Here is a 24680-nt window from a genome sequence, read left to right as displayed (position 1 = left end):
AAACATAGGCCAGAGCTTAGAACAAGCCACTGTGACATGCTGATGATAAAGCAACTGGGACTCAGAATCGACAAAGCTGATGTCCAGGGACAGTGCCGCCTTTCCCCTTGCTACTGGTAGTTTTCCACTTTGGCTGGGTCCCCTGCTGTTGACTCTGCGGAGTCTGGGGTCTTGTCAGCATTGCTTACAGGCTACCAAAGCGCGGTTCTTCAGTGGGGTCTTGTACCGGGAAGCTGTTTTGGGACTTGTTTGGGTGAGCATACATTTCTCTCTCCCCTGATTTGAGGATAGATGGGGTGGGGGGGAAGCATGCTACTCTGTTTTTGAAAAATAATCTTAAAATCAAAATTTCCATTCTTACCCCAGGAAGCTTAGTAAAGGTGCCCTAACTGATCCTTGTTCAGCGATGGTGAGCCTTTCAGGATCTAATGCTTCTCAGGGGTGGTGGGAACCTGCGCAGCCACACAAGGGATGGAAGGGCCTGGGGTTCATTTAAAGCCGTCTGCCACCCTGTTGAAATCTTAATATCTTTTTCTACAAACAGCCCCCCGAACAGGACCCCACAAGTGCATCACTGGTCCTGAAAGAGCAACATTTATGGAGTGTTTAGTATGTCCCAAACAGCTTAATGAATTGAAACTCTATCACAGCCTTATAAGTTCAGGAATCCCTTCTCTTAGAGCTAATATTGTCATTATTATCCATAAAAAAAAGTGACAGGCAGAAGATGAAGCAACTTGCCCCAAGTCAAAGCCAGAAGCTGAACCCAAGCAGTACAGCACCTGGGCCAGGTACCTTCTGCCTCCCTGGTTACGGGTGTCACAGATGGTGAGGGTGCCTCATTGTGAGGCCGAACCCAGGATTAGTCCTGAGTGTTTCAAAGCTAGTTTTGTGGTTGCTATCTCCTTTGTTTTAAATACTGTGAGAGCTCATCAAGGGCCTGGGTGCAGTGGGTTCCCGTGAATCGAGGTGTTTCAGCAATGCAGTGACCATGGCCACAGCCGTGGACCTGAACTTCACTCTGGTGTGGAGTGATGTGGAGCATCTTCTGTGGCTCAACCATTGGCTTTCTTAGTAACGGATTCACATTTTACATAATGACTATTTTTATGCACTGAAGTGCAAGGGCATCATATTTCATTTGTTTTTGATCAATAGAAAAGTATTTATTGAAAGAAATTTACTACCCCATACAACACAGAACAAAAAATAGGGGTTTATACGTAGTAAATATTTTGAAGCCCCTGGAATTATTAACATTGTGGCATTTAAGGAGAAAATTTGTTGTAGTCTTCAGCTCGCAGTATAGGAAAATCTTAGGTCTTTCAAACCAGCTGATTGCTAGCAAGTGTTCAAAGCAGTCCCATAATTTCACAGTAAGAGTTACTTCTTGGGAATTTGGAGATTCCCATAGTTTCTAAAATGCATCTTTTCTCTATAATGCTCATTTCTTTGTAATAGTTATTTATAGGTCCGTAACAACTTCTCTGAAAAATAAAAACTCATTTTGATATCCTGTGAAGTTAAAAATGCTACGCGTGATATGCAATGAAAGGAAAGCTCAAAGAAAGATTACTTTGCATCTTTTAAGAAAGTTTCCATGAAAGCAGTTTATGAAAATTAATAAATCTGTAGGGATTTGAAAAGAGAATAATTTTAGGATTATGGTAACAAGCGACTGTCTCAGAAAAAAAATAGATTATGTTATTTATATGTATGCATTAGATGCCCATTGAATAGTTTAAAATTTCCACCCTAGGAGATTAGGAATTATTTTTCCCACCTTCTTTTTCGGTGCCTGTTTCACAAATTCCTATTGTATACTGAACACGCTGGGTTAGAACAAAGTGTGCTGTGCCCGTGAAGTATGAAGCGGAGCCAGTGGAGACATTGTCTCGAGTCTTGTGGAGGACATGTCTTTTTCCTGCATTTTCTGATCCACTTGAAGCTCCCTAATCCGGCATACACATGTTTGTAATATCACATCCATGTACTTCTCTCCCAGATGTTACAAGGGGTCTTTAGTCCACTCACTGGAGGGTTTGCTGGGGAAACCAAAGAGCAATACCAACTTGAAAGTTTGGCTTCATTTCTATCTCAGAGTCTGTCTTCAATGGCTTCTCCTAATATGTCTGGAAAAAAACACCCCACAGAATTGAAATTTAAATATAGAATATATTAAGCAAACTAATGGAAAAATAAAAATAAATCCACTTGACTTGATAAATCCCATGTAAATGACTGGAAACTGCCAGTTGCCAAGAAATGATTTAGCTCAGTCAAATGTTTTTTGTAGCTAATCCTTTAATGTCTGTTTTACATATTACCCTTCCCACTGTTAATATGGAACAATACTGTAAGCTAGTAATTTTTATGCTCTATATTTCACATTGCTATTAGGAAGCCACATAAATAACAATTCCCAACGCTTGTTTGTAATACCATGAGGCATTTCTTACCATGGGGTAGGGTAACAGGGGATTTAAAAAATTGCTGTGGGGGGAAAGCTACAGGGGCAGTAGCCACAGAAGCTGTAAAGCAAACTGAAGCCAGAGTCTGAAACCCTGAGAATGCACAGCTTAGTACTGCCTGTCAGAAGAGGTGACACTACAGGCCTTCGTTGAACAATTAGCCAGAAATTGCATTTACGTAATGTCTTCAAAATGGTGTGAAGTGAAGGGGGCTCCAGCCACTTGCCCTATGAGAGCCGAATGAGTGCACATCACAACCTCCTGTTCACCAGCGCTCGGACCCCAGTTGTAGCCCCGCCCCCACGCAGGGAAGTTTGTGAGAGTGTCTGCAGCCTGTTAAGGTCCCAGAGGTTATGTAATCTCCCAAACTCTGAATTTCATGTGTTCTCATTTTTTTTTTTTTTAATAATGAAAGGAGGCACCTGTCTTATACATAATTAAATTCCATATGTATTTTTGAGTTTCTCCACATCACTGAGGAAACATTTCCCCTTCGTAGGAGATTACCTTCCGGTGTAAGCTGTGATCCTTTGATTTTCATGTCTCCTCCTTGGAGTTGCGAGGGTCCAGCAGGCCAGGATATTGTATGCATCACAGGAGTCACTCTGTGTCTCCAGGATTAGCGGCTGGGTCTCTGCAGTGCTGCAGTGGTCATTTGCCCATTTCTAGCACGCAGCATAGTGAGGAGCTCAGACTGAACCCCGCCACCCCTTTAAGGAAGAAGCATGCTGAGAGGGCACAGCAGCTGGGTGTGTGTCCAAGCATCTGCACTTCCTCCCAGGGATCCTTCCAGTCTCTCCTTCCAGACCTTTTCTTTGTTGACATAGGTAAGGGTATTGGAGGCCCACGGCCAAGGTCAGCATTAGGAAAAAAAGGTGGGGTGGGCAAAGGACTAAGGGAAAATGCATGTATTTTAGAGAGAGTGCTGGATTTAGATCCCAGCTCCGTACTTACTTGGGGTGTGACGCCATTTCTCTCCTTGCCTTCCCCTCTGTGGCCTTGTGAACTGTTTGCAGGGAGATGTCACAATCTCTCTCACCTCCGCACCTTTGCATAGTCTCTGCCTTAAAGATCCCCCCACCATTTTTTCTTTCTTGTCTCCTTCACCTAAGTAGTCATTTCTTGTTTTTAAAATCTCAGCTATGGCTTGGCAGGATAAGCCCTCCCAAGCCCCAGCTGAGGTCCCCGTGGCAAGCGGAGTGAGGGTGCCTGGTGGCTCGGCCTTCTCCAGTGCCTGGTGCAAGGTACAGAGTTTTTTCATGACCAGACACTACGTAGGACATCTTAGTGGCAGAAAATGTCACAAGGGGCAGCCCTGAAGTCCATGTCCAGGTTTAAATACCTGACATGAACAGTTCCTTAACTCCTCACGTTTCTCAGTTTCCTCATTCTGAAAATCGAGGTCATAATAGTTTCTGTTTCATTAAGTGATTGTAAGGATTAAGAGAAAAATAATGTAAGCACTTCACCCATTACCAGCATGTAGTGAGCAGTCAATGAATGTTTGCTGTTTTTCTCCTCGGTTTTATTTTTCAGTTAGATCCAAATGTATATGCAACATTGTGTTTCCCTAGAAAGAATGTAGAGATCTAAAAAGAAATAATAACGTCACCAATCCCAATAACATTTCAAATGCAAATAATAATGATGAAAATATGTTTTTGAATAAGTGAATGAATGAAGTTTGAGTACAATCAGAAAATTTATTACATTGTTCTTGGAGGTATTTCTGTTTTTTTTAAAAAATCCTAGGTCATTCATCTTGTCTAATTAATTTGTTATTTTAGTAAATTGTTTATAACAATCTATCACTACCCAGATTGAATTGTAGAATTGAGAGTATGACATCTGTAGTCAGACTGCGAGGGATTTAAATACTATTTATGTGACCTTAGGCAAGATTTTTTCCTCTGTAACTCGGTTTTTTCACCTGTAAAATGCGCATAATTGTAGTATTTCCTGGGGGGTTGTGACAGGATTTTAAAGGGTCATATTTGTGGAACACATACTTGGTGCTAAAAGAGCTGATAAATGTTCACAGCAGTGGTTGTGACTGTTGTCATTCTTTCTTTGCGGTTATCAATGACCTGCCTCTAAAAAAGGATCTGAGCAGGAGGAACCCCAAAGCAACCGAGTTGACTTGATGGAGGAACCCACTGTGGGCTTTGGCGCTTAGGCACAAAGAAGCAGCTCAGCTTGCAAGAGACCAGGAGGGTATCAACCCCCTTCCTCAGGGAAAAAGCAAGCAGAAACCGCAGAAAGAGTTTGGACTTGGACAGAAGGCAGATGGAGAATCCTGGCTCTGCCCTTTTTTGGAATAATAACCTTGTGACATTGGATAGCTTCCTCAGCTTTGGTTCTCTTGAGTTCTTCATCCCTAAAAATTAAGATAATCTCTTCTTCCACCCAGGTTAAGGATTCATGAGATAAGATCAGAGAAGGGACTGCACACAGTTCCTTTTTCTCCGCAGGGCAGAAGGTATTTCATTTCTTCCTAATAAGTGGTACCTTGGGCTCCAGTGACCATCGATGCAATCTCAAACCATCTGGTGAAAATAGAAGGTCAAGTTGATTCTTCCCCTAATCCCTTTAGTTTCATGAAGTCAGAGGACAAATTATTCCCCTGAGTGTAAAAAGCAAAAAGCTTCAAAAATCCAGGAGACTTAAAAAAAAATAAAGCTTGATTAAAATGTAAAATGCAGTGTAGATAATTTTACAAAACAGCAGGCAATTAGGAAGCATTTATTAAAGTAGCTTTAAAGAAATTAGTCATAAAAATGGAGATTTCAAGGTACTTCTCTCTCTCTTAGATCCCAGAAGAGGCCCAGGCTGCTCTGAATCACTTCCTATCTCAGATCAGAGACAAAGGAAGCCAAAGGAGGCTTCAGAGTCTTAGGGTTCAGAGGCAAGCGGGCATGAATCACTCCACCCGCCAGGTCCCAGGGCCCTACCCTGGAGCCCCAACCCTGCATCCTGTTCCCCAACGCTGCCACTTTGCTACTGTGCATGGAGCGTTTCTGATTATTTCTGATGTGTGGGTGATGGGTGTGTGTGTGTGTGTGTGTGTATGTGTATGTGTATGTAAGAGACCAAGATATTTGGGAGCTTGAGTGTGAGAGCTAAGCCTCTGTTGCCTGCACAGAATATTACCTTATTCATATTTAACTGTGTTACTACATTGACCCCTAACCCTACCCTCACTCTGCCCTCATATCACCTCTACTCTATACCAAGATCTCTTTTGCATATTCTGCTTTAAGAATTCCTATGTGTTGTGTTTTTTCTCATCTGTTGTAAGGTTCCTCATTGATATCATTGGCTTCACTAATTAGCTTCCTCGAGTCTGTTCATAGTTCACAGTCAGAACTCTGTACATAGTAGATGCTTCATAAGTGCTTCTTGTTGCACTAATTAGAGTGGAGGCTCCCGAGGGCAAGGTCTGCTGTCTGCATCCTCATCCATCTTCCCTCTGGTCCTTACCCTGCGGGTCCACAGGGCAGAGTTAATGGAGTTTTGGAAGACGGCAGATTTGCAATAGTCCAGTCATCAGTCTAAGCTGCAGAGGCTCCAAATAAACTTCCCAGTCACCAAACCAAATGCTGCTCCCTCAGGCAGCCACCGGATGGATAATCAGGTTGTCATGGCAGCAGAGACCCTTGGAGAAGGCTTTGAATATAGCTGTGAAATAATTGTTTCAAAAGCATTTTGTAACCTTGGATCAGAGAAGTAGAAAAGGGGATGTAGAACCATGTCATTTGCAGAGGCACCAACCAAAGCGAGACAGAACACACTCGGGGCACCTGGAGATTGCTATGCAAGACACCCCAAAATTGCTATGCAAGGCAAGTCCGAGAGTGGTCAGGGGGAATCATCATGGCAGCGACGACTTCTGTGGGTGGCAAAAGAGAAAGAGAAATTAGCTATAAAAATGCCAGACTCTGAGATGGAATCTTGGTGGACATTTGTGAAAGGGCCTAGAACATTCGGAAGGCCCACTCTGTGTTGCATCTGCAAGATGACTGAACGCAGGCATTGTGTTTTATCCCAAAATGGAATTAATTAATTAAACATCAGCTTTTATGCAAAAAGATTTTTCCTGGGCTTGAATTCTTGTAAATTTAGGAAATGACTATATAATACTCAGTGATGTAATACACAGTTATATAATATTCAGTTTTATAATAAATTCTTAATGGAACAGAATGAAATGTGTGAAATGTGAACCAAGGGTCTGCTACACTATCCCTTGATGGGTTTTGAAAAGGCTGATGATAAAAATCACATTTTGAGTATGGCAAAAATATAAGTAAAAATATAAGGCTGGTGTGTGGATAAGGTAAAACCTGGAGTTTTTGGATGATCATTTGGTGAGTAAAGCTTCCAAAGAAATAATTATCTTAATCAGCCTCTGAGCTATTTTGGGAGATGTCTGTGAACTTTCTTTCAGCGCCTTATGCATGCCTCATGCATGCCTCTGAAAATGGCCTTATTGCCCAGTAGAAGAAGCAAGGCTTGTTTGCCTGGTTATGTCTAATTCAGAGCCATATCTAGAACAAGCCTTGTAAATATGTATTAAACCCACTGCAAATGAATTCTACCTGTAACAGAGGATGCCCAGAAAGTGGAAGTCACAGGAAACCATATGCAGTTAGCAATATCAAGAGGTGCTCAGAGGATTTCATCATAGCACACTGGAGACCTGCTTCCCTTGTGATGGGAGTAAAGGGCTGGAACACACGGCCCAGGGTCAGTAGGGGCTGAGTTGGGGGAGCAGAGTGGGGCTCTAGGACGCTTTCTGGAAGCTCTGACTTGAGATCAGTCTCCAAACTCTGCAGGGGGATTTGAGAATAAAGGTAAGGCTATAGAAGCAATAAATTCTTTATCCAAATAGTCCATCTAGTATCCAGACCACCATATTTGTGAGGGAGGTGACCCCTAAACAAGGCCAAGTCCAAATGAGCAACCAGCCCCAATAGTAGGTGCAGCAGCACCGAAAGGGGAGCAGATAGGAGTGGGTGAGGGGTGTGCAGGAACCTCTGAGGGGTGCGCAGGAGGGGGAGGGGTGGGCAGGAGCTGAGGGAGAGTGCAGAGTGACCCCACTGCCAAGATTCCGTCTCCCAGGGAGGGTGCTGTATAAAGATACCAGTGGCGAGTGGGCAGATTCCAGGAAATTCTTCGACTCCTCCTCTAAATATCCTACCATGAACTTTTGCAGAGTAGAAAAATACCTTTTAATTAATGGGATGGGGGTGTTGTGCATAGAATTCAGAGAAATGTGGTTGGTAGAGAAAATTCTGCACCTGATCCTGTGACAATAACACCCTTTCTCACTTTATAAATGAACAGAGACTCAGGAATTGTGGGCACAGGAGCCATCCCCTTTGACTGAGCGATCTTTCCCGCAAAGGGGAAAACACAACAGGGCACATAAAACAGGACGGAGTAGGATTCAGGGCGTCAATCCTGTCATGTCCACAAAGGATGCCATCACAGGGACGGCAGCAGATCAGATTAACACGTCCATGTCCACTTCCTGCTGCTGCATCTGAATGACATTCATCAGGCACATGCCACGTTCCCTCTCACGACTTCTCTTCTGTACAGATACTTGGCTTTTAATAGTCAGAGGGGGGAATAATTATATGCGTGAATATGGTACTGGATGAATTCTCTCACCAAATCTGAGGGAAGAGGAGGAAGCAACGGGAAAGTGATCCTTCTGTGTTTCCCTTTTTACATCTTAAACTGAGTTAATGACTTCAGGCATCCTGATGTGAAAAAATTCACACCTTTCTTCTCAAACCTCAGGGAGGAAGTAAAAGAGCTGCTCACCACCTACTTTACTTAATTACTCCAGCCTAGTTTTCCACGCTGCCCAAATGTCTCAGAGAGAGAGCTGCTTTTACCCTCACCTGCTGCCCCTAAGCATGCAGCAGCCGGCGCTACATCATCTTCGGACCAAGCAGAGTCCCGGAGGCAGAATTCTAATCCCTGCAACAGGCCTTCGCTGAGCAACCGGAGAGCCAGCTCCATGAGGGGGAGAACCCAAGGTGGAGGCGGCCCTCCAGCCCCGCTCTGAGCGGCCGGCCGGAGTGCCCTGCGTCTCCAGCTCCACTGCCATCATTCACCGGAAAGCTGCAGCCTCAGTGCCCCACCTCTCCTCCTGCTGCCAGAGAAAGAGAGCCAGGCCTGGGCAGCCTGACAAGGGGCACGTTTCTCTGCCTTGAATTATACTCAGCTGCGCAGAGAACGGAGAGCTGGCTGGCTGAAGGGGGCAGCACCCACTATTCCTGCCCCAGCTGTGGTTCTGACACAGCTGCCCGGGCATTGCCAGGTCTGCAGAGCTGACTTTGGTATTTTACACCGTCATGCAGTGTGTTGTGACTGTGGATCGCAGTGCATCTTAGCTCGTTACACGAATCCCCTGGGTCGTGGCAGAACATGGGCCTTCTCCTGGTGAAGCTGAAAGTCCTGGTGTGCAGCGTCACCTTCCTTTGCTGATGCAAGCACTGTCCGTACATGTGGGAATGTGTGTGTGAATGTATATGTGATGTGTATGTGTGCATGTGAATACAGGTATTCCTGCTTTCCAAAACTTTGCTTTTCGCCACTTCGCTTTAGCCAGCCTGCGTTGGCACCTGTTTTTGCCACCGAAAACTCCGCAGAGGATTCTTGCCTTTACAGAAAAAGGTGAAAAGTGAGAGTACATTCAGCCTTTGTTTCCCACCAGCTGTGGTAGTGGCAGCACACACCCCACAGGGAGAGGGCCCCCGCCGAGCTCCTTCCTGGGACCCCCACTCTGTGTCTCAGCATCAAGCACCAGAGCTCTGAACTGGGGCTGTGGGCATCTGGGCTTTATCTCCGTTTACTCTGTGCATCTGTCAGCAAGATGTGAACTGTGGCATCAGAAAAGCCTAAGGGCTCGTAAGGGTGTCACACTTAGAGCAATCCTGGACATAAGCAAGCATTTTGATAGTGATGAACGAAATAGAGACATTGTACGTGCGTTGAATTTTGTTTCAGGGGATGCTATGTTTCCATGCAAATTCATGGTCATTGCTTCTTCACTGTGAGCCATTTTGTCTGAGGAAACTTTCATAGGACCCTACTTTCAGAGAGCAGGGGGGACCTGTATGTGTGTATTGGTTGAGTCTCTAACCTGTATGCTGCAGAATGCTAATCTCGGAGGAGGGCTGTATCAGCCAGGTGCAGATTAGCCACTTTAACAAACAAACCCCCAAATGAATGATAGCTCAAACCCAGTGTAGTTATTTCTAACTCATGGAAAGTTCAAAAGAGGTATCTTTGGTCCCCAGGTGGTTCTCCTCTGATTCACAATTCAGGAAGCTAAGCTCCTCCCACCTGGTGGCTCCATCTCTAACGCCTGCCTCCGGGGATCGGGATCGCTGTGCCGAATTGGCTGCATCAAGCTGGTGGGAAGCGAAAAGCCTGCAGCACCGCATGCTGGAGATGCTCATGGGCCAGGACAGACATCACTTTTGCTCACACTCCATTGGCTAGAATCATCAGGTCACATGGCCACGCCTAACTGCAAAGGAGTCTGGGAGGTGCAGTCAAGCCCAGTGCCCACAAGAAGAGAGAATAGGTTCCATGACAACTAGCCAGTCCCTGCCTCAGGGACAGTGCAGAAATATAGGGCGTGGCCGGCATTTCATAGAGCTGATCACTCTGTTGGGAAAATAGACCCTACATACGGGAGCAATTCTGCAGCTGAGCACTTCAGATAAAGGGCCAAATGGGGGAGTGGTGTGATCCAGCTGCGTGAGGAATGCACTGTCACTGGGGATGACAGGCCACCTCACAAGTGGGGTGTCAGTGCAGTCCTAGAAAAGGACAGGTTTTAGACCAGTTGGCAGGAGCAGGGCGAGTGTGGCATGGGAAGAAAGACAAAAGCATCTGCTCAGAAGTGAGAGGGATCATTCCATAACAATGAATCCTGTCTGGCAAGGAAGGAGGCAAAGACTTTCATCATCGAAGAAAGCATTTGAGCTAAAAGATCGCACTGACCTCTGGTTTGGAAATGTGTCTCTTTCTAAGATCAAGTGCAATCTCAGTTACTGAGATAATGTAAGAGATGCTGTGAGGTCAATTTCAGACCTAAAATGAATAATCTTGCTACCTCCATGTCTAAAGCATTTAAAAAAATCAGATCTAAATCCAGGATTTACCCAGATTCACCGGTTAAAGATTTCAAGTTTGGAGTATTGCAGCTGAGAGGTTTTATCCCGACAGACACTACCAGTAAACATGAACTATAGATAGGTGTGTGATACAGAATTTGTCCTTTAAGCAAGTGGGCTTTTTAAAAAGAAGTCATGGTATTCTCCTGTCAATTATACTTCCTGAAAATAACTTAAATTTTTTTATTCAAGTATATTTGGCATACAATATTATATAGTTTCAGGTGTACAATATAGTGATTCAACATTTATATTCCTTATGATGTGATCACCACAATAAGTCTAGTAACCATCTGTCACCATACAAAGTTATTACAATATTATTGATGGTATTCGCTGTGCTGTACACTACATCCCTGTGGCTTATTTTCTAAATAGAAATTTGTACCTCATATTCCTCTTCACCTTTTTCACTCATCCCCAACCCTCACCTCTGGCAAGCATTAGTTTGTTCTATGAGTATGTTTCTGTTTTGTGTTATATTTTGTTTTTTATTCCACATTTAAGTGAAATTATACAGCATTTTTCTTTGTCTGACTTACTTCACCTAGCATAATACCTAGGTTCATCCATGTTGTCACGAATGGCAAGATTTCTTTTTTTATGACTAATATTTCCTTGTATATGTATCACATCTCTATCAATTTTTAAATGAACACCTAGATTGCTTTCATATCTTGCTATTATAAATAATGCTGCAATAAACATAGGGGTGTATTATTTTTTTTTGAACAAATACTCAGAAATGGAATTGCTGTGTCCTAAGACAAATCCATTTTTAATTGTTTGAGGAATCTCCACACTGTTTCCACAGTGGCTGCACCAATTTGCAATTCCACTAACAGTGCACAAGGATTCCCTTTTCTCTAAATCCTCTCCAACACTTGTTGTTTGTTGACTTTTTGAAGATAGCCATTCTGACAGGTGTGAGGTGATACCTCATTGTGGTTTTGAATTGCATTTCTCTGATGATTAGTGATGTTGAGCTTCTTTTCATGTCTTTTGGCCATCCGTATGTCTTCTTTGGAGAAATGTCTACTTGGGTCCTTTGCCCAAATTTTAATCAGATTATTATTTGTTGTTGTTATGCTCGGTTGTGTGAGTTCCTGAGATATTTTGGATATCCCTTATCAGGTATATCATTTGCAAATATCTTCTTCCATTCAGTGAGCTGTCTTTTTGTTTTGTTGATGGTTTCCTTTGCTGTGCACAAGATTTTCATTTTAATATAGTTCCATTTGTTTATTTTTGCTTTTGTTTCCCTTGCCCAAGGAGACAGATCCAAAAAGATATTGCTTTTATTGTATTTCCCATATTTATGTTCTATCTACTTTTCCCTGAGACCCAAATGAAGTCCGATGACATCACAGTGCCAGTTTGAAAGTGATGTGCTTGCTCTCTGCCCTTGGACTCTCTCTGGTTCTCTTCCTCTGTCCCAGAGAATACGTTTATTATAATATTACATATACATGTGGAAATGTAGCCTTTCATTAAAATTCTTATTATAAGAAGTGTAACATTTATGGGCTTATTAGTTTTGTGGCTACTTAAGGGACATTGTGTGAAAGAATAATATTTACCTACCATTTTATTGCCCACAGCCTTAACACAGAAGTAGATTTATTTTCCAAGTCCATTTTTATTTGCCTTACATATCAGGAAACTATAACAACAAATGATTCATTTGTGCCTTAAGCCTTTAAGAAACTAACTACCACCAACTCTGAGTTATAACAATTAATTGATGCAAAGCTGTGTGAATTTCAGCATACTATCTTATTTATTATGCTTTCTGTCCATGGCAATACCTCTGCCTACCTGTGTGGCGGGTCAGGTAGCCACCTCCATCCCTCCATTACAGGTGAGGAATCTGAGATGGAGATGTGCACTTACAGTCCCGAGATGGGGGCAAACCTGTGCCTCTGACAGGGCTGGAACTCAGGGCACCTAGCCCCTTGCCCTAGGATCTGCCCCCTTTCCAGCATGACCGTACCTATATCTGTGGAGGAAACTGGACATTTGGATAATAACCGCTGAAATGTAGCTTCATTTAGGAGGATGGGTTTACACACACATATTCATGCAGAGAGTGAAGGATGACATCATATCTGATAAGAAAGAGTGAAGTGTAACCATGAACTGAATGAGAAGTCAAATAACTAATCTATAAGGACTCTTCCCCCAAATCACATGATGTACCACTCAGATTCATTATTTTTGGTTGAATGTCATTTCCCATAACTTCTTGGACTGTTTGCATATTGATAAATGTATTTTTAGGTTTCAGAACATTATAATTCTTTGGGCACTTTCCCAATCTTTAAAACTTATATGTTGGTGGGGAAAATATAAAGCCATCTTTTTTCTTCATAGAGTGCAGTAAGCATCTGTGGGGTACTTACTAACTATTACACATTGTGACAGGTCCTGGGGATTAGATAATCTGTGCCCCCAGAAAGCTCAGATTGTACAGGGAGCTTGAGGGAAGGACTATAAAAATTGGGCAGAAACAATATCCTGGTTCTAGTTACCTACAGATGTCTTAGCTTTGTTGAAGAAATTGGATTTTTATAAATAACAGGCAACCAGTTTAGGACTTATGCCCTTTTGGTGAAATAAACTCCACCAACATGGGCTGAAAGAAGCAAGAGTGAAGGTCTGAGGCAAGTGGTGAGGAAGCTGCACTGAGAACAGATCCCTCGCAGAGAAAATGCCTTCGCTCCTGCAGAGGGAGCAGTACCTCCTCCCACAGCCCCAGCTCAGGTTCAGCACAGGTTCCCCAGGTTCAGCCCCAGGGGGTCGGCTGGGGAACAGAGTGAATGTGTCTCATTGTAGTGGGGTTTACTGTCCCTGCTGACAACAGGGTGGATCTCCTGGGACAGAGTGATCCGTGTGCCAGCGCCTGCTCCAAGGTGACCCTATCATTAATGAGTGACAGGGAATCTCAGTCATTTCCCGATCAGCGAGGCCTTCCCTGGGAGAACCAGGAAGAGGAAAGCTTTTCGGCGGGGGGCGGGCGGGGGGGGAGGGGGGAAGACATGCTTCGCCCTGTTATTTACTCACTCGATTCGATGTTTTTACTGTCCAAAGTCACAAAAGTTGTAACCAAGAGAAGCCAGGCTGCACGTACCATTTTTAAAATGTCAGCAGCCTAGCAGAAACATTAGACATAAATCACAAGTTATATTGTATTTGCAATTAAACAGATCAAATTTAATGTCCACAGAAAAGCCCCAGCAATTAGTAAAAAGATTAATATAGTGCAATGTCCCTGGTTTAGCAGGCCTCCCAAGCAAAGCCGAAATAAAGAATTGAGCATATTATCAAAGAGTGTGTGAATATTAATGCCCAAAAATCTAAGTCCCCAGGTCCCTGATGCAATTATTTTCTATTCACATTAATTGTTCCTAACAGATGACATTAATGCCTTTGAGTTAAAATGTGTCCATGGGAAGATTTCACAAGATCAATGCTGTTTAGAAATAAGGTCACTTTTATCATCATTTGCTCAGATTTTAACCACTGCTCCACATAATGAGGTTAGCATGGTGATTGTTTTTTCATGTGAATACCAAAGTTAATTTTCACACCAGCCAGTAAGAGTGTTGGGGTGTTCGCAGTTTTCTTGCTACTTATTTTCCAGCCACTACTTATTTTTCCTGCAGCTCATTTCCCATCACAGACTGACAGACTGTGAAAGTGTGATTATTGTGGATAAGCTGTAATTTGCGCAGGCATGTATATAGAACACCGATGAACTAGAATAAACTCTTTTGAGTCAGGATATGTATTACCCAATCGAGACATGTCAACTCTTTTGAGGTTTACCTGTCCAAGGCAGGGTTTTGGAACAAAGAATTAAATCATCACGAGTCAATGTTTCTGCTTGTTTTCACCTAGAAACTTCACTCACGCATCTTAGATCTTTCATCCGGAGATTTGCTAGCAGAGGTGGAAAGGAGCCGAAGTCTGACACAGACACGAAGTGATGTTGAGACACACGTGAGTTCCCCGGTGCCTTCAGAACACTTGTTTAGGTGGCTGTTTCTCCTCCGTCAAGTTCGATGTCGTGAGTGAACCACAGCGTGCCTCACTGAAGCATTGTCAGGCAGAGGAAATGCTTTCCTGTGATCTCTGAAACTCAGTCTCACGGCCCCCCGCTGAGAGAGTGAGCGGAAAGTGTCACTCTCGGCAAAAATATCATAAATCTTGGCTTTGTCCCCACGATACCTTTTTGGGTATTGATTACATCTCAGAGTCTCTGAGAAATGGTCAAGGAGCTTTTTATTAAAGCCCATGTTCCATATTAGTCATCCTCCTTTCATGATATATTATGTATGAACTTTTAAAAATTCATGGGCTGTACAGTTTTTTCTTCAGCTAGGGTTAGCTTTGTGCTTATTTGGCAAAACTTTAACCAGCATGGCTTTTAAGTATCGTTGACCTAAAAAAAGTAACTTGAAAAAAAACCACAGCCAAATAAATATATATTGAAAAATCTTTTGCTTAAAACAATGACAGAAGAACATTGTGAATAACTGGCTTTTTATTTTACTGTATAATTTTTATAAGTATAGATAGGATATCCTTTATCAAAGGTAAATGTTCTCAAGTTAGATTGAAATGAAATTTTAGTGGAATTCCATCACTTTAAATATTTATGAATATCTTAATGGCATCCTATCTGTAATATGGCCTTAAGGTCAGGAATATTTTAAGTGTGCAGTTTTTATCCAAGGAACTCTTGCCTTCATCCTCTCTATCCTTTTTCTTAGCTAAAATTATGGATTTTGAATTGCATTTTTCACAGTAAGGATGTTAAAGCACATGAGTGATTCAAGATAGGAATCTAAAATATACTTTGAATAGTGCAAATGAGGTGTATTTTGCCAAGTAAATCAAAATGCGATAATGTTGCAGTGGAAGCCAGTATACATTTTTTTAAAGAAGAATTTTAATAATTATTATTTTTCTATTACAAATTATAACTCTTCACAGTAAGATATTTGGTAGATATGCCCAGGAGGTCTGCTGCTGTTAGGGCCTTACTATAGCATAGTGGCTAGGACCTGGGTCTGACATCAGAATCATATTGGCTGTGTGCCCTTAGATATTAACACCTCACTGCCTCTGTTTCCCCATCTGAAAATGAGCATAATGATGGTTGGGTGTTGTTTTTTTTTCCTGAGGATTGTGGTGAGGATTATGTGAGATAATATATGAAATGTACTTAACATAGTACCTGTTAACAATAGTGTCAGTAATAAGCTCTCTGCTGCTTTAGCCCTCCTCTGCTCCTCATAAGAATGTGGCACCATGCCACAGCCACACAATAACATGGCAAAGATGGAGACTGATAACTGAGGATGGTATTTACTAGCATGTCTCTCTGGCAGCTCACATCAGTGATCCCTGGAAACAAAACATACCCTCTGTTGGCTGTTGCTCATCACGGCTCCTGCATGCAAGGCGTCAGACAATGATGGCCTGTCAAGAAGTATCATCCAGAGCCCCTGAGAGAGGCTCTAAATTTATGATTTAGTTAAAGAGCCAAGACATGTATATAAAAACATCCTAATATATAAAGAGCCAGGGTCTGTCACAACCTAAACGTCTGGACGAACAACCGAACACCAGGCTACAGTCCCAGCTAGTGAGGCAGAAGTTAGTCCTGGGTCCCGGCGGCGAGGCGGGAGTCAGTCCTGGGTCCCAGCCACCTGCGGCACAGCAGTGGGAGGGAGCTGTGGACTCTGGCCACCCACACTGCAATGGTGGGAGGGAGCTGTGGGAATGGAGCCATGCTGCCATCGGACTAGCCTCTGGGTCCCTCCCCCCACCCACAGGCTCCAGGGAACCAGAGCCATGCTGCCATCGGACTGGCCTCTTGGTCCCTACCCCCAGCCCACAGGCTCTGGGAATTGGAGCCATGCTGTGATCAGACTGGCCTCTTGGTCCCTCTCCCCGCCCGCAGGCTCTGGGGAACCAGAGCCATGCTGCGATCTGGGAATCTTGGTCCCTCCCCCCACCTGCAGGCTCCAGGGAACCAGAGCCATGCTGTGATGGGACTGGACCCTACCCAAGGGGTCCTGGATTGTGAGAGTGTGCATGCTAGAGTGAGAGACACCCCCCCCCTTGCTGAGTGCACAAATTTTCATGCACCAGGCCTCTAGTTTTTAATAATAGTAGCAACACCTAAAAGTTACTAAGCAGTGCTATACACTAGGAGTTGTTCAAAATTAACAATAATCTTATGTAAGGGTTGTTTTCATTCTCTCCACTTATGAAGAAAGAAACAGAGGCATGGATGAGTTAAGTAATTTTCCCAATGTCAAAGTTAGCAAGTGGAATAGCCAGGATTTAAACAAAACAAATGGCCTCAGAATTCAAGTGCTCAATCACAGAACAGTGACTCAATAGAGTAGATAATCCTATATGATAATCATGTGCTGTGAAGAGAAAAACAGCAGGAAAAAGAGCTCACTTCATAGCTGTGATGTCAGAGATTCTGAGTCCCTTATTAAGTTCAAACATCGATTGTCTAAGGTGGGAGAATGGTGGGAGAATTTCCCAGTAGGGAGGACTAGCTGCTTCCTCTTCTTTACAGGGAATTATTCTGTAATCTCTCTCTCTCTCTCTCTCTCTCTCTCACACACACACACACACACACACACACACACACACACACACTTCCCATTCCATTGGTACCTGGAAACTTGTTAAAAATACAAGGTCCCACCTCAGAATGAATGAGAATCTGTATTGAACAAGACCCTGGATGATTCGCATCCACACTAAAGTGTAAAAGCCTGGCTTAGAGGACATGTTTCTGCTTAACCACCCCAACCCCACCTGCCTCCATGACATGGATGGGCCTTTCCCACCTCCTAGAGACTCTCCTATCACATCTGGGCATCTCAAGTTCAAAGTCAAGGGAGAGGCAGCCATTTCTTTCTCCTCCTGCTCACCTTCCAAGTTCTAACTTCCTGTCATCTGAATCCAGCACCTCAGCCATGGGTGCACACCTGGGCAACAACGGGGCAAGAAAGCTTCCTTGTTAAAAGAGGCCTAGGAATGGAGTGAGGTGGCAATAACAATAATGCTGATAAGTGTATCGGGAAGGGATACGTGGGAAATATAAGCTTCAGTATCTTGGGAAAAGGTGGAATATAAACTGTAACGAAGCCACGCAGAGTATGAAAAGGGCCATTGGGCAGGCTTAGGTCTGGGTGGTCCTGCAACACACATCTGTCAGAGCAAAGCTAGTCCTCAGTAAACCCCCACGTGCTTACTCAGGCAACCAAATATGAGGGAACAGAATGAGAACACAGGAAGCACGCCGCAGAAGTGACGCCCAATGTGACATTTCCGAGGGTTCCTTCAGGGTGTCCACATGGCCGCAGTCCCGAAGCCAGACGCCAGGTGTGTCTGTGCAGTAAGACCACTGGTTGGAGGCATCGGTCGTGATACAAATATGAACTCTCCTTAAGTCACATCCTGCAATAAACAAAGTCATATTAATAGATCTCATTAAAAGCTGGAGTTTAAGACAAGTTTTTCCTTTAATTAATATTTACAGTCAAATTCCAGGGGGGGGGGGGATAGAGTAGTACAATATTTTTTCGGTCATTTTAAGATCACTTAAAGAGATTGTTATGCCACAAAAATGAAGTATTGATAGCAAGGCAGATGCCTAACAGTGGAAATCTAGCATGATTAAGCATTATGGATATTGATTAGGCAGCAAATTAGACAGGCCCTCTGTACGTAGGTAGGGGTTTCAGATTCACCACAAGTACTCTCAGTACAGCATTATCTTCACTCCCCGAGCCTGTGTTTAGTCACCGTCAGTTAGAATTGCATTTGGAGGACACTGATAAGTACTCGGGTACTAAAGGCACCTATAAAGTGTCAATAAATTGCATACTTAAGAGGCTTTGCCATTCTGCAAGTGACACAAAGACAGATGGTTCCCCATCTAAGTGTTCCTGAGACAAAGCTTTACATAGATAGGAGAGCGGAATTAGACGATAATGGAGAGAGTCCATTCCCATGGTCGGGTGCTCAATTAATTTAGCCTGTCCAGTTTGTGTTGCTTCATCTGTTATGTGAGGGGCCCATAAAGTGGCTGTGAAGAAGAGCTGGGATGTTTACAACTTTGTCACCCGTGCCTCGTGCAGACCCACTAGAACTTGAACCACCTGGATCTTTGGCATGGGTACCAGATCTATTTGATAAGATAGCCTTTACTATTTGGACAGCCAACTGATAAGAAAGTCCCATTATCTTTCAGAACCTCCTTAGTCCTGAGGTTGGTGTTGCACTGTGCATGGCCTCCTGGAAGGTGGCACAGAAATGCCCCGGCATCGGATTCCTGACTTAGCATGAGGCATCAGAGCCGGAAGGGGCCACAGGGTAATCTGGTAGAACTGCCCCACTCTACCAGGTCCATGGAGTCTGTGGAAGCCAACTGTGTTCCTTGCTCAAGCTCTCCTGTCTGTGGCAGTGTGTACCAGGTGCTAGGCTCCTAGTCCAGCACTCATGTTCTTAAACTCCAGCCAAAGATATGACTCTGGTTTCTTCCTTTTGTAGCATTAGAGTCATGTTTTGATACCGGTCTGCTTCCTTGACCAGCATGACTGGATAAAATGGGCAACTTCCATTGTGACCTTCTACCTAATGAGGATGGTAGCTCTCAATAATCAGGCACTACCTAGTCCAGATACTGTGCCATATGCTTCCCATCTAGAACCCCAGCTGGTCCCTGCAGTAAACCCTAGAAGGCAGGCAGTATTGTCATTATTCATTTTTTTAAAAATATATTTTATTGATTTTTTACAGAGAGGAGGGAGAGAGATAGAGAGTTAGAAACATCGATGAGAGAGAAACATCGATCAGCTAGCTACCTTCTGCACACTCCCCACTGGGTATGTGCCCGCAACAAAGGTACATGCCCTTAACCGGAATCGAACTTGGGACCCTTGAGTCCGCAGGCCGACGCTCTATCCACTAGAAGGCAGGCAGTATTGTCATTATTCATTTTTTAAAAAGAAAACTGTAGCTCTGAGAGATTGGTTTGCTCTATTCACTTCTCCCTCACTAGGAGGTTGGGTGGTATTTCCTGTCCCCTGAGCCAAGCCCCAGCTCAGAGCTTTCCTCCTTTTTCAGGAATGCCAGCTGAGTGCCAAGTCAGGAGCCCCTGCTTTGAAAGGCCCTGGCGTGGGGGTTGTCCTCCCCGGGCACCTCTGTCCCCGCAGTCGCTGCAGCAGCAGTGAGCTGTCTCTCTCCAGCACCTGCAGCGAGTACTCCAGCGGCTCCTCCTGCACATGGCACGATGGGAAGAACCTCAGGAGAAGGGTAAGGTCTCCTTTCAAGGCGCATCACTGTCAGAGTGAACCAGGAAATAATCTTCTAGAAGCAGGTGGGAGGTGGGCGGGAGGGCTAAAGAAGGAAATGACCATTTTTCTGAGTACCTGTTCATTTACTCCTCGCAAAAACTATGTAGGGAGATAATGGTGTCCCCTTTATGAGGCAGAGGAACCAGGCTCACACAAGGTCAGAAGTCACACAGCACGTGAGGACTGGAATGTTGATTTGATCCCCACTGACTTAGACATCGTGGGAGAGAGTTGGGAAGACGAAGACAGTTCCCTCTGTGCTTCGGTGGAGCCTGGAACCTGGAGCCTTGGAACTGTCCACGCTACAGACCAACTCAAACGCTTCCCATTAGCTTTATGGACATTCCCCATCACTGTGTTGCTCAGAGAGGCCTGTTACTGTTCAGTGCTAATGAGTCAGCAAGACCACTTGCCACGCCACTCCAGACTGAGCATCCCAGGAGAGTGCCAAGAGAATTTTGCTTCTTTTTTTCCTGGAGAATAGGGAGAATGGTAGATTATCTCAATAAATGGCCAGAATTTTGGAAGTATCATTCACTTTGTAAAAATACACTGCTCAAAAATAGCATATATTATATTAACCTTTTCTACTCAATGCTATAGCCTCATAAAAGGTTAAGTTACTTGCCAGAAGTCACACAACTAATTGACTATAAATTGGAGGGTAGCATGATAGAGAAAGAAAGTACCATGGTAGATGACCCGCACCAGGGCTCAGTGAAGGTCGGCATGTCCGTATTTCGATGCCGGGAGTCCCTTTACCAGGCTTGCAAATAAGTCTACCGCTGTAATGAGTCCCATCTGCAAAGTGGGCTCACACAACCGGAGATTCCTTCATGCTTTTTACAAATATCTTTGCACAGTGGTGTAAGCCAAGTATTTGAAATAGCTGTTTTTGCAGTTTCCTAATATTGAAGAAAAGCCAAGAGTAAATGAGAATAGAAACCCCAAATCAGACTGTTTGGAGGTCATTTTTTTATTATTCTTATAAATTAAGTTTACAATTTCAGAAGCATGAAAACCAGAAAATTCCATTAACTTCCAGAAAATATTGGTGAGGGGGTAACTTTGTCATACCCTGAACAATAACTCAGGGAAGGATTTTAAACTAGAATTTGGGGCTTATTCCCTTGGACTCAGCTTCTAATACAAAGTTAGCGGTCTGGTGCGTTATCAAAACTGTTCCTTTGAAGGAGATGTTTGGGGTTGTGAATAATGACTGCTAGGGGCCTGGCTCTCAACCAACTGGGAAGATGGTCAGGGATGTCCCCTCTCTTTGCCACTGGCTCCAAGAGCTCCTTGCTCTGCTGTTTTGCCCTCACACTCCTCCTTTTTCTTTCTCTCAGAGCCTCTTTGTTATTTTCTTTCTACCTTTTGGCTGAAATTCTTTTAATTAGAACAATCTTTCATCTTCTAGGGAAACGTCTTTCCTGAAAACGGAGCAATAAGGTTCTTAGGACACTCAGGTGGCCATGATCCAGAGATTTCAGGTCCTGGCTCAGAATGGCCATGGTGTACCAGTACACCTCTCACACGGCACAGAGAAAAGTCCCAGTTCTCAGGGATCCAGCAAACTAGACACAGTCTTACAACAACAGCTCAAATTCATATTACTTAAGGAACTTCTACAGTTCTTACTATGTGCCAGGTACTCATTTAGTATTAACTTATATAATATATATAAAATAATAAATATAATATATATAATATTAATTTGAATGTGAATACAATATTAACTTACATATGAATAAATATATAGCCAATGGTAGTATATTGTAGTCAACAAGTATACCTTTTTAGTGCTGTTATGTTTAGAAACAGAAAGAAAGCCCGCATGATATACTTAGCCTGCCCTCTATGGAGCAATTTGGACTAATGAGTAACTACCATGTGCCACACAGTTTTGTTAGCACTTCCTAGGTATTAGCTCATTTAACGTTGAGGATAGCTTATTAAATAGCACTCCCTACTCCCCCATTTTATAGATGAGGAAACTGAGATGCTGAGAAATTAAGGAACTAGCCCAAGATCTCATAGCCAGTAAGTAGCAGAGCTGGGCTGTTGATTCCAGAACCTTCACTCTTAACCACTCAGCTACACTAGCCTTGTTGAATCAGCCCAAAACTTGGAGGAGTTGTTCCAATTGTTGGGATGGATTTGTTCCCAATAAGACCAAGAATGTCCTTTAAAAAATGTGCAGAACTGTAGTCCAGTCAAGAAATAGGAAAGGACTGTGAATTAAACCCAAGCCCCTGCCTCGGCAGCATTTTCAGCCAACTGCTCCCAGAGCAACTCTGCAAAGAATGAAGCTGCCTGTGGGACATGCCAGCTCCGCCCGTGGTCTCTCCCACAGGGACTCGTGCTTTTTTTTTTCAAGTTTCCAAATTGTTCCAAGCTTTTCTCACATTATTGAGTACCATAACCTCCTGTGTACAGCTGATTGAGGAATGTGGCCAATCTCACCGGGCAGAGATCCTGCGCCCCGGGAGGTTTGCAGCCACAGGCCCTGGGACGAATTAAACCACAGCACCGGAAGGCTCTGGAGAGGAGAGGGGGGTGGATGGCCGGATGCTGAGCACATCTTCTAAGGGTTGAACAAAGCAGCCTTTTCAAGCTCTTGCAGGGTACTTAGAGCCTGTCTTCTCTCCTTTATTGTGAATGTGACTGTGGAGATCATGGACATTCTCAGAAAGCTAGGCTGTGGCAGTCCGCTCACTGGGCGGTCTATAATTCCCAAACTCACTGACAGGATTTCTCTGATTTCCGAAGGAGCTTTTAATGGTGCAGGGGAAGAGGAGGGTGGAGGGGAAGCATCACCAAAGAGCATCTATCTGCAGCACTTAGGACCCTGAAGAATTTTTTAAAGAAAATATGCTAGAGAGTATTATGCTAAGCCAAATAAGCCAGTCAGGGAAAGGTAAGCATCACATGATCTCACTCATATGTGGATAATGAACAACATAAACTGATGAACAAAAATAGACCCAGAAGCATAGAAACATCAAACAGACTGTCAAACCTCAGAGGGAAGGCAGGGGAGGGGAGGGTGTGGGAGGGAGATCAACCAATGAACTCATATGCATAGATATACAACACATAGACACAGACAATAGGGTAGTGAATGCCTGGGGGCGGCGGGGGGGGGGAGTGGGAAAGATCAGTAGGGGGGAAATGGGGACATATGTAATACTTTCAACAATAAGGATTTTTTAAAAAAGAAAATAAATAAAACACAGATAAACAATATGTATTGTTGATAGCAAGAGTAATTTTTATGAAAATCTCTTAGATGTAAACAAATGTTCACAGCTTACTGAAAAGCTGAGATTCCAGTGTAAGCGTCTGACACATTTTCAACCTCTGCCTCTGAGCACATGGTTAGTGTTGAGTGTTATGGGACAGAGGTTAGCTGGTGTGGAGATGCCAATGGTAACTGCACTCTTTGTCAAGAAGAATTAATGGTGACATTCTTCACCATTAATTTTACAGCCTTAAAAAAAGGCATTAGGTCAGTGCCCACATCCCACCAGATCTCCTGCGTGCTGGTTTGTGATTAAACTGCAAGTTCCGTTGGAGAGAGGTGCGGCGATAACCTATGATCTCTATTATGACATTGACTGATATAGAGGGGAGAAGAGAAACTGAGCTTGACTCCGGCAGTACGGCATCGAGATGAAGTTGTGCAGGCCCCAGAGCCAGACTGCCTGGGTTCAAAGCCCCACATGGCCACTTTGGAAGTCAGTCATAGGAAGAACCCAGGAAACTAGAGTTCACCAGCTCTTCCTTAGCTGTGTGATTTCCAACAGACCGATCTTGCTGAACCTCAGGTTCCTCCCTAGTAAACAGGATGGCAATGTGTCCTTCATGGTCTTGTTCTGAAAATTAAGTCAAAGTGCTATGTAGGTGGCTGGTACACAACAGGTGCTGAGCCAAGGTTAGTTCCCTCCTCTGCCCTTCCATTTCCTGTTAGCAATACTATGGAAAAATATGAATGTCTGTGTAGCATGCAGTATGTTTTTCTATGTCATTTCTTGGTCACTTCTCCAAAACTAACCCAAGTATTGGATAATGTCTGAGGACAGGAAATTGACTTTTCTCAGTTAGTAGGTGAATCATCACTATGGGTTCTAACAGCAAATGCCCACTGCTATTTGTGTGGGTGTATTTCCCAGGTGTTCCCTGCCTGTCAAAGTCATGAAGTCACATGACGTTGTAACCATCCAGAGTTAGAATGGAAGGTACCATAAAGACATGGGCTAACTTACTTTTCCATTCATCCTCGACCTCTCATGTACACTGAGGCCAAACTGTCTTTGGTTATTCCCTACATGTACCTTAAACTGACCTGTCCAGTTTGGGTCCTTGCTATCACATTTCTTCTGGAAATCATTCTCCCCATTTTTAAACTAAAGCAAACCTAGCCATTTTTCAGTGGCTAGGTAGATTTTTTAAAAAGGCAACACCTTACCTTATGTGGTTTTCAAGGTTTTTCCAAACAGACATATGGTCTCTCTCCCCTGAACTTCTAGAGCACCCATTTGTGCCCTTGACTTTCAGTTATTTGTGCTCACAGCCCTCTCCTCTGCTGGGTGCATGCTGCTTGAGAGCAGGTC

General features: G+C 43.7%; 1 protein-coding gene across 1 annotated transcript in view; it reads left to right on the top strand.

Moving 5' to 3' along the window:
- NCKAP5 (NCK associated protein 5) overlaps positions 1 to 24680 on the top strand; it is an 859015-nt gene that overhangs the window by 777688 nt on the left and 56647 nt on the right. Inside the window, exons 12-13 of the mRNA XM_023757884.1 lie at positions 14573 to 14674; positions 19838 to 20026. Coding sequence (XP_023613652.1) covers positions 14573 to 14674; positions 19838 to 20026 — 291 coding nt within the window. The remainder of the gene's footprint in view (positions 1 to 14572; positions 14675 to 19837; positions 20027 to 24680) is intronic.

Source organism: Myotis lucifugus, unplaced genomic scaffold (assembly GCF_000147115.1).
Source record: "Myotis lucifugus unplaced genomic scaffold, Myoluc2.0 scaffold_116, whole genome shotgun sequence".
NCBI classification, from domain to species: Eukaryota; Metazoa; Chordata; class Mammalia; order Chiroptera; family Vespertilionidae; genus Myotis; species Myotis lucifugus.
This window is presented reverse-complemented; position numbering and strand designations above follow the sequence as displayed.